Source organism: Pongo abelii, chromosome 5 (assembly GCF_028885655.2).
Source record: "Pongo abelii isolate AG06213 chromosome 5, NHGRI_mPonAbe1-v2.0_pri, whole genome shotgun sequence".
NCBI lineage: Eukaryota > Metazoa > Chordata > Mammalia > Primates > Hominidae > Pongo > Pongo abelii.
The window spans coordinates 9,679,156-9,693,867 of NC_071990.2; the positions used below are offsets into that span (position 1 = coordinate 9,679,156).

General features: G+C 38.6%; 1 protein-coding gene across 1 annotated transcript in view; it reads right to left on the reverse strand.

Moving 5' to 3' along the window:
• LOC100447304 (uncharacterized) overlaps positions 1-14,712 on the reverse strand; it is a 257,321-nt gene that overhangs the window by 70,555 nt on the left and 172,054 nt on the right. The window contains 2 exon segments of the mRNA XM_054557073.2: positions 2,398-2,522; positions 9,285-9,367. Of these exon segments, the coding sequence (XP_054413048.2) occupies positions 2,398-2,522; positions 9,285-9,367 (208 nt within the window).

The window sequence follows — 14,712 nt, forward strand, 5'->3', positions numbered from 1 at the left end:
GGACAGAAGGGGAAGCAAACGCGTCCTTCTTCACAAGGAGGCAATAAGGAGAATGAATGAGTGCTCAGTGAAGGGGGAACCCCCTTAGAAAACCACCAGATCTCATGAGAACTAACTCACTATCAGGAGAACAGGATGGGGGAAACTGCCCCCATGATTCAATTATCTCCAGCTGGTCCCTCCCACAACACATGGGGATTATGGGAACTACAATTCAAGATGAGATTTGGGTGGGGACACAGCCAAACCATATCACTCATCTACATACATCAAAGTAAGCACCTAAAACCTCTGTTCTGGACGTTATTTTATTGAATCTAATCTAACAAGTATGTCACTACTCCCCTTAGAGACTATCACAGAGTTTCTGAAGAATAGGGAGCATGCCTTTTTCTTACTAGCAAATAGCATCTCTTGTACATGTTTTCTTCCTAGGAGAGCCATGCGTGTTTCTTGTCTTTGAGCCCTGTAGCTTCCCTTTATGCCTGATGCTTCTCAGTCACAGACCTGCTTCTCTTAATCTGGAAAACAACTCACTCTTTAGCCTGAATACCACACTCTGGCAGCATCAGGAAAGCACTGGTGAAAGCATTTAGAGTTCTAAGTTAAGACCAATGGGAGTTCTAAAAAATGTGACTGGGCACAGGAAATTTGAGCTGATACCATGTTTTCAGATGGTGGTTCCAGGATGGAAGAGTGAACGTAAATTCTGAGAACCAAATCAGATAAATCCCCAGTGGAAAAAGAATTTCAGGAATAGATCTTGGGGTGGGCAGGGAGGCCATGCATAGGTATGAATGACTTTGACTAGGTACCATCTCTTCTTTCCAAGGTCACTCTTCATGTCACATGGCCACTGTCATTCCTCCTCACCACCATTGATGGACACCACCATTGCAAAATTCTGTACTCCTTACCTCTGAGAAGATCCATTGCTCACTCTTTCATGCTTTTTTTTTTTTTTTATGTTTGTTATGAAACAGGAAAGGTTCCCTTGTCCCCTTGCAGGGCATGTCCCCTTCTCCTTACCTCTGAGAAGATCCATTGCTCACACTTTTATGCTTTTTTTTTTATGTTTGTTATGAAACGGGAATGGTTCCCTTGTCCCCTTGCAGGGCATGCGATGGGGATGTGGCTTGCCTCTTCAGTGCCCTGCTGCTCAAACCTCTAGGGGACCATATAGATAGGCAGGCTTTGGGGCTCTGACCCCATGACAGTGTCTAGGGGTGAATGTTTACAGCTGAAGCCCCAGTGGTCTTGTGTTACAGAGTGCTCCTTTAGTTTAGCTTCCATAGGTGGCTTGTGTTAACCAGTTCAATCAGACCCTCTACTTTGTCGCAAGGACAGAGGGCTTTCTGTATCCCAGGTTCTTGCCTTGGTGTGCTGGAAGAATCGGATCAAACCTAGGTTTGGAGAACGAATGCAAAGTTTTATTGAGTGGAGGTATCTCTCAGCAGATGGGGGAAGCCAGAAAGGGATGGAGTGGAAAAGATCTCCCCTGAAGTAAGGCAGCCCTGGCTCTCCTCTGACTGCCCCAGCCAAACTCTGTGCCATTCTGCCAGTCAGTGGCCTGCCAGCCTGTTGGTGCCTGTCAGTGTGTCCCTCTCAACATCCAGCCACCCGTGTGTTCCTCTGCTGATGTGCTCCTCTCTACGTCCAGCCACCTGTGTGTCTGCCTGCTAGGGTCTTGGGGTTTTTATAGGCACAAGATGTTGGTGTGGCAGGGCAGGGTGAAAATGCAACATTTGGGCAGGAAATCAAAAATGCCTGTCCTCACCTAGGTCCATGGGCACAGGCCTGGGGGTGGAGCCCTAGCCGGGACCACACCCTTGCCCATTTCTGTATCATTTAAAGGGACCACACCCTTCACTTCCCAGCACTTCTCTTCCATATCAGTTACATGCGCATTCACAGAAACAGATACACCCATAAACACATCACCAAGTAGAGAGAGCAGTAATTATGACCTGGTTAGATCTTAAGTGAACTAAGGGATCCAGCATGTGTCAAACCCAACTATCCCCCTAATTCCACCTCTGGACTCTGCCCACACCAATTTGTCACAATTTCTCTATTACAATCTTCTCCCCAAGACTTGGCTTAAACTTTTTTTGAGAACCCTTCTCCATTCTCTAGTAAATTTAGCCATCATCTTCTCTGTGTGCGCATGTTGCACTTTGAGCAATTTTTAAAAATACCATCATCAGATCACATTGATGTTTTTAAACATTAATATTCCTCATTGGACTATGAACTTTCTGAAGTCAGAGTACACATTCTATAGCCTACAATAGGAAGGCAATCAATATTTTGAATAAACAAATTATGAAATAATAATTCTTGCTGGAGTCAATAAATTTAAATTTGAAAATGAAAAGAAAGGATATAGTGACTCACCAAACAGAAAATCGGTGTTCCTCCAGTTCCTCCAAGTAAGATATGTCCTGTGAATAATCTTCAGCTTCTCCAATTCTCCAAACAGTTGATTTTCCTTTCACAGAATGATCCATCAGGCTATCTCCCTTGTTAAATCAACAAATATGAAAAAAAAATTTTATTAATGGCAGATTGAAAGTTCACCTAATTTCAGTGACATTTTCCCCAGAACGACTTATAGAATCATTGATCATAAAGAAGCATCATTAGGCATGGGTTTTGCATTGAAATTATTGTTTTATGCTCCAGACACCCTCACTAAATTTTTATCTCTGTAATGGCAGAGACCATGACATGTTCACTTTTGTATTATTTCACATGGGACAGCTTATGTAAATGTCATCAGAATGGAAAGACAAACATAATGATGGTCACAGTATTTGTACTGAATCAGGACTTCTGGGTACAAGTAGAATAAATGCAACTTGAACTAGCTCTCAACAGAGTAATTTGAAGGGAGGTTTGAACAACAAGTCTATGGAGAAGGCAGAGAGAAGGAAATTCTGCTGAATTTCAAGAACACAGGAATCAAGGACTTGAAGGCTACCAGGACTCTCTTTGCCTCTGTTCTGTGCTCTAGCAGGTTACTTCATTCTAGCATTGTCACCAACAGCTCCTGAGTCCCCCAGCCTGTGATTCTCAACAGCATCCATTTAAGCACAGGAATTGCATAATGTCTACAGAGCTCCTTACTAAAACTTGAGAAAATTATGTAACCTGTGATGATGGGTCCAGAAGGCAGACTGAGCCCCGTGGCTCAGTTAAGGGTTCTTGGGGCCCTGCTACGGCGGGGAATAGGGAGGGGGAGCAGCTAACCTAGCAGGGCTCTTCCTTCCTCTCCCACCATAAAAGCTCGGTTTTTACCTGTTTTATTTATTGGGGTCTCCTGTTAAGCTTTTACTATAAATGGTACTGACATGGTTGGGATGTTACGTAATCCCCAGTGTTGAAGGTGGGGCATAGTGGGAGGTGCTGGGATCAAGGTGGTGGATCCCTCATGGCTGGCTTGGAGCTGTCCTCAAGATAGTGAGTTCTTGTGAGATCTGGTGGTTAAAAGTGTGTGGCACCTTTCCCGTCTCTCATGGTCCTGCTCTCACCATTTGATGTGCCAGCTCCCGCTTTGCTTTCTGCCATGACTGCAAGGTTCCTGAGGTCCTCACCAGAAGCACATGCTACAGCTATGCTGATACAGCCTGCACAAGCATGAGCCAATTAAGCCTCTTTCCTTTATAAATTCCCCAGACTCAGGTATTTCTTTATATCAACGCAAGAACGGCCTAACCCACGTGCCGATAAGGAGCTTGAAAATCATTAGTCTAGAGAAGCAGAAAATCAGGCATGACTTGTATTTATAAGATAGTTTTGTTAAAATTTCTCTTCCCTCTTACTTAGACCCTTGTCAAATGTTTTAAATGATTGTTTGTAAGAGGTCAGTTGGTTGAAATTCCTTGAGATTAGTCCATACAAGTTTTAGCACAACTTCGTAGTTGGAATAGCTTGAAATCACAAAATGTTGCTTTGGGTTGGCAGGTTGCTGTAGCCAGGAAAACCTAAGCATAAAACTCGGGTGAATTAAATATGTCATCAAATCCCCAGTGAACTCAACAAGTCTCATTTCTTTTACTATGAAATTGATCAATTTGACTACCTTAAGAACAAAATCCAGTTACGACAGATACCAATTTAAAGTAAGTGTCTTTCATTGTGGTCCTTTTCATCTTTTTTAGCTTCTATAGCATACAAGTATTTTTGAGCAGACTATTCAGTGTTGATATTTTTAATTACTCCATCCCTAAGTAAATTAAAGAGTACCAAGATTATTGAAAAAATATGAGATCTTTGAATTGTCCCAACTAAATATATGTGATTGGCACACCTTACCAGGTTGCTGAAAAAAGGCCTTTGTAACTATTTAAAATTTCAATTTGATGGCATTTCCTTATGAATTGCTTAGATATTTTATTCAATCTCATTCAATAGAAGGTTGAAATGGCTACCAAGAACTATACCATAAATTTGGCTTATCCACCAAAGCTGCTGATGTGATAAAGTAGAGGTTTTTCATGACACAGTGCATAAATTGCTTTCTTTTTGGTTTCTCTATGAATATCTACATAGTTTCTTCAAACTAAATTCATAGCAGAAATGGGATGTAGTATATTTCTTTGTCTTCCACAGCACTTAACATGGTTATAAGCATATGGTAGATCTCAAGAAATAGCAATTAGAGGCCATTTTATTAAGTACTCACATTATAATAACAACAGTGGACATTACCTCTAGTTGGTAAGTCATAAAGAAAAACACCTGTGAATACTAAAAACTGCAAACATTTCTTGAACTTTTATATTTCCTTTAAGAAATATCTAAATTAATGCACTGAAAAATCCTTCAGATGGATTTTTGGGAAGACATAAAGTCATGGAAATTAGTTCATCTCCAAAGAACTGATCAAAAGGGGAAAAAAATACAAAGAAATAACTTCTGATTCCAAAACAAAAGGTTAAGTGTGTGCAGAGAAACTCCCGGGTAAGTATCAGGGTGTATGAAGCCTGTTCACACGGAAGCACTTTCATAATCTAAACAGTCTTCCAAGCACAAATGTATATCTTAAATATATGCCTGAAAAACAATGCCTGAGCCATATTGTCAACACTCAGAAGACAGAAAATAGATTTTCTGCCTCATTACAACTATAAATTCTGTCTGTATTTGGAACCCTGAGAACATCATCATTAATTTTTTTCAACAGCAATGTCTTTAAAGAGATTAATATCTATACTTTAAAATAGAAATTGGTGGTACAAATTTATTCCAAAACATCACATTGTATATGTTGTGTGTATTGTCACTCATATACTGACCTGCCACAGGAATCGAAAGCAAATCTTTAAATATAAGTTACTAAAACTTAGAATCTGATTTTCAAACTCATAGACTAAAAATCTTGTTCGTGAATATTGGTGGTCAAATACAACATCGGTCATGAAACAATGAATGAACATTCTTCCAATGCAATGCAAATTGAGAGGTGAAAGTATTTTAAGGAATTTTGAAAATCTAAAATATCTAGTGCTATAGCAAAAAGGGTGGTCAGGTGGTGATCAGAAGACACATTCAAGTCTTTTTACTGCTTTGTGAACTCAGATGGATTATTTAAAGTCCATGAATCGAAGTTTTAAATTTAAAGAATAGAGATAAGACACTCATGAAGATAAACATATATATTACATTAAATATACTATACATATATAATTTATATAACATATAATTTACATATATAATTTATGTATGTATATGATTCTTATAGGAGGCATGAGAATAGCATGTAAAATGCTTTACAATACTAAGGATATAAGTATTATCTGGTACCATATCCTATACAGCATAGGTGATCAATTGAATATTTAACACCCTTCCATTTCTTGTGCAGTTATTATGGCATTTCTTTGCAGCTGCCATGAAGAAAGTGTTACAGGAGCCAAGTCTCAAAGTTATCTGAGCTGACGACATATAACGCTACTTAATTGTGTCATTTGGTAGGTAGCAAAGCTCAGGGTTCCTATATTGCCTAGGTTAGAAACGTTAAAATTAGTTGAGGATCCGGAGGGTTCTGCCCCTTTGCCATAATTCCTTTCATGAGCCAATCAGTTTACAGAGAAGGATGAGGGCCACGAACTGGTGAGAGGATAAGTCTGTGAGTGCAGAGAGAGCTGGCAGTTCACAGGCAGTGATACCGGGGCACTGGAAAAGTATTACGGTGTCAGCACAGTTAAGCTCCACTTAGCAGCGTTTCTTCTCCAAATCCCTCACAGGGTTTTTGTGTAGGTCTTTGGGGAGAACTGTTCACCTGCTCATCTGGCCAGATGAAGGACAAGGAGATTGTTTTCATCAAAAGGGAAAGCCTTAGAAGGAGGAAATGGTGAATAAGGGCTGAATCCAGAGGATTACAAATGCTTTTGAACTGCCCTGGGAAGATCAGAAGTGAGCAGCCGTGGAAGGTTTAATGCTGGCCTAAGTGATGCTCCCCATTGTTTAAGAAGGCAGGGGAGGAAAACTTGCGGTGGAAACACTCTGCTAAGAGGCTTGCGTTAATAAAATCACAGAATTGCAAGTCATAGATAACAACAAATACCAGGTGTGCCTGAACTATCAAAGCAAATCAATATGACATCATGTTCATTTCCATCAATGCTATTATCATCATCCAAAACCAATCATAGTTCCAAATTAGATTCAGCCTAAATCCTGAGACCATCCAGCAGGAATACTCTTTCCCCTTTCTTTAACTCATGCCTGATGCGTTCACCAGAGAATTTTACAGGACAGGCTTCCATTAATGTACCCAGGGGAAATTTTCGCAAGTTCTCCCTGGCTAGGTAGCTCAGGATATGCTAGAGAGACCCCTCAAGTACTGACTCCCTCGGGCTTCTGTTTCTGCCCACTAGAAGATGACTAGCATCTCTGGCCACTTGGCATCACACATGTAAACTGTTCTCTGATCATTTACATTTGAAAAACTGATGCTTCACATTTGAAGTGCAACACCTTATTTTCCCACAGCCATTTTATGAACTGTCTAGGTTAGATTTTTTTTTTTTTTTTTTTTTGAGTCGGAGTCTTGCTCTGTTGCCCAGGCTGGAGTGCAGTGGTACGATCTTGGCTCACTGTAAGCTCCGCCTCCTGGGTTCACGCCACTCTCCTGCCTCAGCCTCCCGAGTAGCTGGGACTACAGGCGCCCGCCACCACGCCCAGCTAATTTTTTGTACCTTTAGTAGAGACGGGGTTTCACCGTGGTCTCGATCTCCTGACCTCGTGATCTGCCCGCCTCGGCCTCCCAAAGTGCTGGGATTACAGGCTTGAGCCACCGCGCCCGGCCTAGGTTAGAATTTTTTAAATTTAGTTTAAGATCCAAGTTAATTCCGGATACTATAAGAACATGAGAAAAAATAAAATGCTTAAATTGGAGTGTGGAGTCTCAGACTGAGTCTGTTTATTGTCAAGAGGGTGGTATTTCCATGCTTAGAAGGTGGTATTTTAAATGCCCTTACCCGTAACACTTGGTTGCTTATAACTTGGGTGTGTCCTGGCTCTGTCATCCCACAGCACTGACGGGGCTGAGACGCAGTCCCAACATGGACGTGCTGCCTCTGAAAGCCATTCAGCGTGAAGACACCTTCCCAAAGTGCCTGGACCCCAGGGAAGAACTTACTTTCCCAAGCAATTACTTCATAAGTTTTAGAACAAAATATTTAAAATAAAATCAAAAGAGAACTCCTCGACTGAACATGTAAACTCAGTAAATATGGGGAAGAGTTTTAGGTTTTTAGAGTGAACGTATTCATTCTCACCTTACCTGCTTTAGCCTTGCTTCTAATCCCAAAATTTAAGGTCAACGACTGGTATGAGAATTTTACAAAAATAATTAAAAGGCTAGTATTAGACCCATAATATCGTAGAAGTCCCACAAACATCTTTCTTCATTAGTTTCCCACACAGTATATGTAAAAGTACCTGAATACATAATATGTACTGAAAGAATGTGATGTTGCTTCACCCATTTTTTACTTGCTAGAGAATTGTCCCATGGTTTCCATACCCTAGACCTGAAATGAAGATTATAAAAATCAAGAAGTAGAAAACATACCTGGATAATAAAAGAAAAAGATACATAACTTATGTTTTTCCATGATTGCTACAAATATGGATTCTAGAGCTAGACAGTCTAGGTTCAAAACCCAGTTATATACTTTAATTAGCAATATAATTTTGGTTAATTTACTTCATTTTCCCATGCTTCATTTTTTCTCATCTCTAAGTTGGGGATAACGATGATAACACCAATATCTATCCCATTAATTCGCAGTGAGAATAAAATGAGTCATTTTTGTGGTTGACAGAGAAAATTCGCCAGCATCTAGTAATGTCCTAATTCTCAGTAAATGGTACCTCTCATTGTTGCAGATTTCACTAAACTTTTTATTTCAGAGCTTTTATCTTTAATACAGCCTGTGATATAGAAGATGTGCAATATAAAAAGTATGTGATATAGAAACTATCACAATTGCACGTGCTATAAGTAGCCACATGAACATTAAAAATACAGTCATTTATTTGATTACATGATAGCCCACAATTTAGAGGTTAAAGAAGAAAAGATTTACTTTAATGTCAGTAGTGAAAGTAAGACATGAAAGATGGCTCTGTAGAACTATATGCATTTAGTCAGGAAAGTATAAAATTAAGATAATGATTCAGGTAACTTGTACACAAAGGGGCCAGGTTGTAGGGGTGGGCTGGGTTCTTTTACTTCCGTTTTCTAGCAAAGCTAAATTTTTTAAAAATACTTAAAATTCGAAGTCACCTGGTCTAGGCAGATACAGATTTTTAAAATGTTAAGTATCTAAAAACTGGATCCAGTAATACAAGTAATATTAATTTGGCCAATGTTTTGGAAATCCAGGCTACTTAATTTATATAAGTTTACCAAGATAGTTTCTATATAGACTTCATAGCAGCCATGATCGTGCCAAATAAATCACTGAAACACAGCACAATCAGCAGATTTATTAATCACTCTGCTCGAACTGAAAAGAGTCTTGTAGACTGATTAATTTAACTAAAGTCTTCAGTAGCTTAAAGAAGTCTGATTCCAATGTTATAAAAATTTATTGGCATTGCTGATTTCTCAAACGTCAGCCGCTTTACCACATCCCACACTTCAAAACCTGCTTTGAAGACCAAATTACTTTCTACCTGGAAATACATTTTAAGAAATCATAGTTTATAATCAGGGGCTGCTATTTTCACGGTCTTTCCAAAGCCAACTTCTACAGCCTTCATCTTACCTAAGAGTGTAGTTCATCGTCTTCTTTTAAGAGATTGGGATCATAGTCCATAGAACAGGGACCGATTTTTTTAGGAATGCTCCCTAGGGTTAAAAACAAAAAGGTGGAAAAAAATATATGACACATTTTCACTTCAGAGGATGTGTAAGCTTACACTGCTGAAATCAAAGAGCTTATATATGCCTTGACAAATGGCGGTAGAAGAAAGAATTCTAAAACGAAGGCCCTAAGCTGTGCTAGGTCCCTGGTTTTAATTCAGCCAGTGTATGAACTTCAAGTAGAACTCTACCCTCAGCCACGCCACGGGATGTAATTTACAAGCAGTAGCTGTGTCTGGTCTGCTTTCCTACCTCATCTGGGTAGGATTCTCTATCATCAGCTGTGTTTCTGGGATCACATTATCAAGACAGCCCTCCTGCACCTTGTATCAATGGTCCAATATGAAACTCTGAGATTAGAGAGATTTGGTCCCTGCCTGCAACCAGTGCTTCTCACCTTACTTACTCTCCCGAGAAACTGACTCATAAGTTTTGCAATATAATATTAAAAAACAAAAAAGAGAACTCCTTAATTGAAAATGTAAGCCCAGAAAACAGAGTTTTAGGTATCTTTGGCATATCTTGTGTGATGTGTTCTATATCAAGGTTTCTCAGCTGCGGCGCTATTGACATATTGGACTGGATAATTCTGTGTTGTGGCAGCTGCCCTGTGCTTTGTTTAGCAGCATCCCTGGCCTCTACTTACCCAATGCCAGCAGCACCCTCTACCTAACCCCCAGCCACTAGTTGTGGCAATCAAAGATGTCTCTAGACTTTGCCAAATGTCCCTTGGGACAAAACATGGCCAGTTGAGAGCACTGTTCTAGATTGCAAACTCCTTAAGAGACAAGGTATCTTTTCACCCTTGCTTTTCCTATAGTGTCTTGCACAGTATTTCTAAACCAATCAGATGTTGCTTAAAGGAACATAAATAAATAAATGGCAATAGCACTTATAAGCAGGTATTCCTACAGCTTTATGCCTCTGAAGTCATTGTCTTGACCACTCATTTCAGTGACCCCATATGGCAAGGTCTATCCCCAGGGTCTTGTGATAAATATCCTGGCCCAGAAGATGCTGGTGCTTGGAGTGCCTCAGGAAAGCCACAGCTTTGATGTGGGGGTTGACCTGACAGTTTTTTTTCAAAACAGATAGCGTGTGTTGTGAGTAGTCAAAGCCTTGTTTTCTGTCCCCCTTTCTCTCTCCAGGAATTGAATGTTGTCATCCCCTGTCTTTTGAAATTGCCCTTGTAGACTTTTTTTTTTTTTTTTTTGAGACAGAGTCTTGCTCTGTTGCCCAGGCTGGAGTGCAGTGGCACAATGATCTCAGCTCACTGCAACTTCCACCTCCTGGGTTCAAGCAATTCTCCGGGTTCAAGCAATTCTCCTGCCTCAACCTCCCGAGTTGCTGGGATTACAGCCATGCGCTACCACACCCAGCTAATTTTTTTGTATTTTTAGTAGAGAGGGGTTTTGCCGTGCTGCCCAGGCTGGTCTCGAACTCCTGAGCTTAGGCAATCCGCCCGCCTCGGCCTCCCAAAGTACTAGGATTACAGGCATGAGCCACAGCGCCCGGCCCCTTGTAGACATTTTACAACGAGATTTAAGAAGTGTAAGATTCTGAGGACATAGACTGTATGTCTGCATGCTTCAGAAACCTTTTCTTCCCAAAGGGTGACCCTGCCAGCTTCTTGCTCCCCAGTCTAGGTCTGTGTGGCTCAAGCATTTTGGGAAATGATGTTTCATTGTGTTTCTTGACACTGCCTCCAGTGTACTGCACCAAGATGAAGGCAGATACTGAGAAATATCCTTCTTCATGGAAATTCAGATGGGTCAGGCACCTCTTCTTTGAGACACCTAATACTTCAGTCACATAGACCCCTGGAAGAGCTCCCTTTCTTTGGGTCTAAAACAGCATTTGTTGGTAGTGAGATTGTCATGGTCAAAATGACAATAAGAAAGGGAGGAGAAGGAAAAGTAGTCAGAAAACATTTTTATTTAGGTTTTAAATATAATTTTGATAATAGTAATTTATATTAATCATTAATTAATTACATATTAATCATTATAATGACTATATATGTTTAGATATAAAACATTATATCTAAACATATATAAAACATACATAAACATGTTAAAACAAATATACAATTATATATTGCATATAATATGTAATTATAATCTAATGATTAATTTAATATTTATATATAATTGACATATATATTATAATGGATGATTTAATGGTTACATTAAATATTATTTAAATACTACAATATTTATATATTTAGTATACATTTTTAATGTATTATTATTTTTAAAGCCTTATAATTTAAATTCTTAGTGTATAATTTCTAGCTGGAATAACAAATATAAATATGAAACAATAATATAATGCATTTTTTAGTATTTTCTAAGAACTCTGTATATATTATGTTGTTTACATCACACACACACACACACACACAACTGTTAAAATAGTTACCATTCCCCCATTTGATAAATTTGGAAGTTGAGACTCAGATCAAAGAACTTCCCTCAAATTAGACAGCCAATTAGAGGAAAACCTGAAATTTAATCCCAGTTCTTTTTGACCACAAAGCCCATGCATTTCATCCTTCTGCTGTATCCTACTTGAGAAGCCACACCACATTTTCTACTTATACACACATTTAAACATTGAACACATTTTATTACTGCTCAATGAATTACCACAGACTTAGTGACTTAAAACAGCATCTTTTTATAGTCTCACATTTTCTGTGGCTCAGCTGGGCATAGCGAGGCTCAGCTGGTTTCTCTACTTAAGTCTCACAAGGCCAAAATTCAATGTGTGAGCCAGGGCTGCAGTTCTCATCCGGGTCTTGGAGTCTTCTTCAGGTTTACTGAAGGTTGGCAGAATTCATTCTCTTCTCATAATTTCCATGGGATCCTCATGGCCTTCAGGTCAACAGCAACTGGTTGTGTCCTTTCCATGCTTGAATCTCTCTCTAACCTTTTTATCTGCCACCATCATAAGAATGTTCTCTAGTTTTAAAGGTTCATGTGATTAAGTTCACCCAGATAATCTCTCTCCTGTTGTGTAAACATTCTGGAGATTAGATCTTGGACATCTTTGGAAGACCATCTTAGAAATCTTCCTACTAGAAATAATTTCTAATTTAACAGGACTTACATCCTTATATGTTAATAAAATGTAATGGTGGTGTGCATGTTAAGGTAATAAAGTCTCTATCAAAGACAGAGACTCCTAAAAGTCTTTATTTTCTTGGTTCTCATGTAAAATGTTCTTTGCTTTAAAACAGACCTTCCTATTTATAAAAACATATATAGCAATATATGCACATTAGACAATTATTTATATATGCTATGTAATAATTGTGTCATATAATTATATGTTATATAAATGTATCTATAATACAATATTTTACCAAAGTATGATCGTATCATATATGTTATTTGCATCCTTCTTTACATGTAACATATTGTGTTTTTTTCTGGCCATTAAATATTCCCCAATGTATAATTTTTAATTACTGCATAGTAATACATAATATGGTTTTATTTAACCAGCCCCCTTTGCTTAATGTTTATATCATGTTGTACATATTTTACAAAAATTTTATTGTCCTTCTGTGCTTATTTTCTTAAAATGAGTATTCAGGGTCAGGGACACTAAATCAAATGCTTAAGGTTTTTGTCTTTGCTCTATAAAATGAATTATCAAAGTTTATATTGTAACCAGCCAATGCAGGAACGTGTCTAATTATCCACATGCTTGCCAAAACTTGTCTGCTTAGTAGACAAAATAATAAATTTCATTGTTGCTTTAATTTGAAATCCTAGAAATCTAATAAATTTGAATATTTTTATGTTTGCTGAGCATTTACGTAGATTCCCTTCCATGCCATTCCCCCAAATTTTTCAGCTGGAATATTTAATATTTTCTTTGTAATTTTTATCTTTCCATATTAAAGATATTAACTCTGCCTAACATGACGGTTCAAAATATTTTTCTTAGTTTGCAGTGTGTCTTTTAATTTCTTTGAGAGTTGTGTGTATATTTATAAGATATAATTTTCAGTCTTATGTAGTCCTGTGTATCGATGTTTTCTTTCATTGTTTCTCCTTTGACTTATAAGCTTACAAAGCCTTTTCACACTAAATAGTCAAACCGTACATACACAAAATATAAATAAACAAAGAACTTGTGGAGTCCTTGTATGATTTTCTTGTGTGCTTTTCCACTGCCAGGTGAGTAGCCATGGCACCTGGGGTCTGAGCCAACACTTCAGGCTCAGACATGCAAAACACAACTGACCCTCATTGCTGTCTGAGGGCACTATCTCTTTTCACGACTTTGCTATTCTCCTTCCACCCAGACTAAAAATTCTCTGTCTTCCATGAATTTTTCTACTCTATTGTCATCCACATCTAATGCTCTGTCACATTATCTTCTACCTCATTCAGTAGTTTAATGGCCATTTCTTCCTCCCTTTCGCCATAACTCTAGCTTGAGCCATCATTGCTTCCTACCTCTGCAGGTACAGGCAGATGGGGGATGAGGGGAGAGAAAGAGAGACATTCAACTGAGATAAATTCATGGCATATGCTTTTTTTTGCTAATTTTAATTTTCCATTCAATAAGAAATTATGGTCATCTCTACAAGTCACAAAATATGCATCCACCTTTTTTCTTAAAATGGCCTTTTTCTTCTTGATCCCCCTTCAGGCCTTCCATCCATAGTTCCCTAAATCCTTTTCAATTCACCTGCCCCATATAATCAGACACACACACACACACACACATGAACATATGGACATGTACATTTATAATGGTACTTTTTATCACTGCACAAAAAGGAGATTATATATAATCTCTTTGTTACAATATTTATATTATATATAATATAATATTTTTATATATAAAATAAAATGGATTATATGGGGCAGGTGAATTGAAGAGGAGTTAGGGAACTATGGATGGAAGGCCTGAAGGGGGATCAAGAAGAAAAAGGCCATTTTAAGAAAAAAGGTGGAAAGAAATTGATTTTCTTATATGTTGCTTGTGAAAATGTATTTTTAAAAGTTTTTTGAAAAGCAGACTAGTAACATCTAGTAGCATTTACAATAAGCAAACTATTTGACTCAGGAATTCCACCCAAAAAACTAGAAGCTGGGGAGCGAAGATACAAAAGGACTATTGGGAGTTCACTGCAAACTCCCTTCATACAAGCTCTCACCTTGTCATCCAAACCCTACATGGTATTTAGGGGACAGGACAAGGGCCACCTCACTCCTTGCAGCTTCTACAAGCTCACATCAGATGAGGATGTTCCTGGCAATTTTGTTACCACACACCCTGCATTTCCCCTGGCTAACTCCAGAAAACCA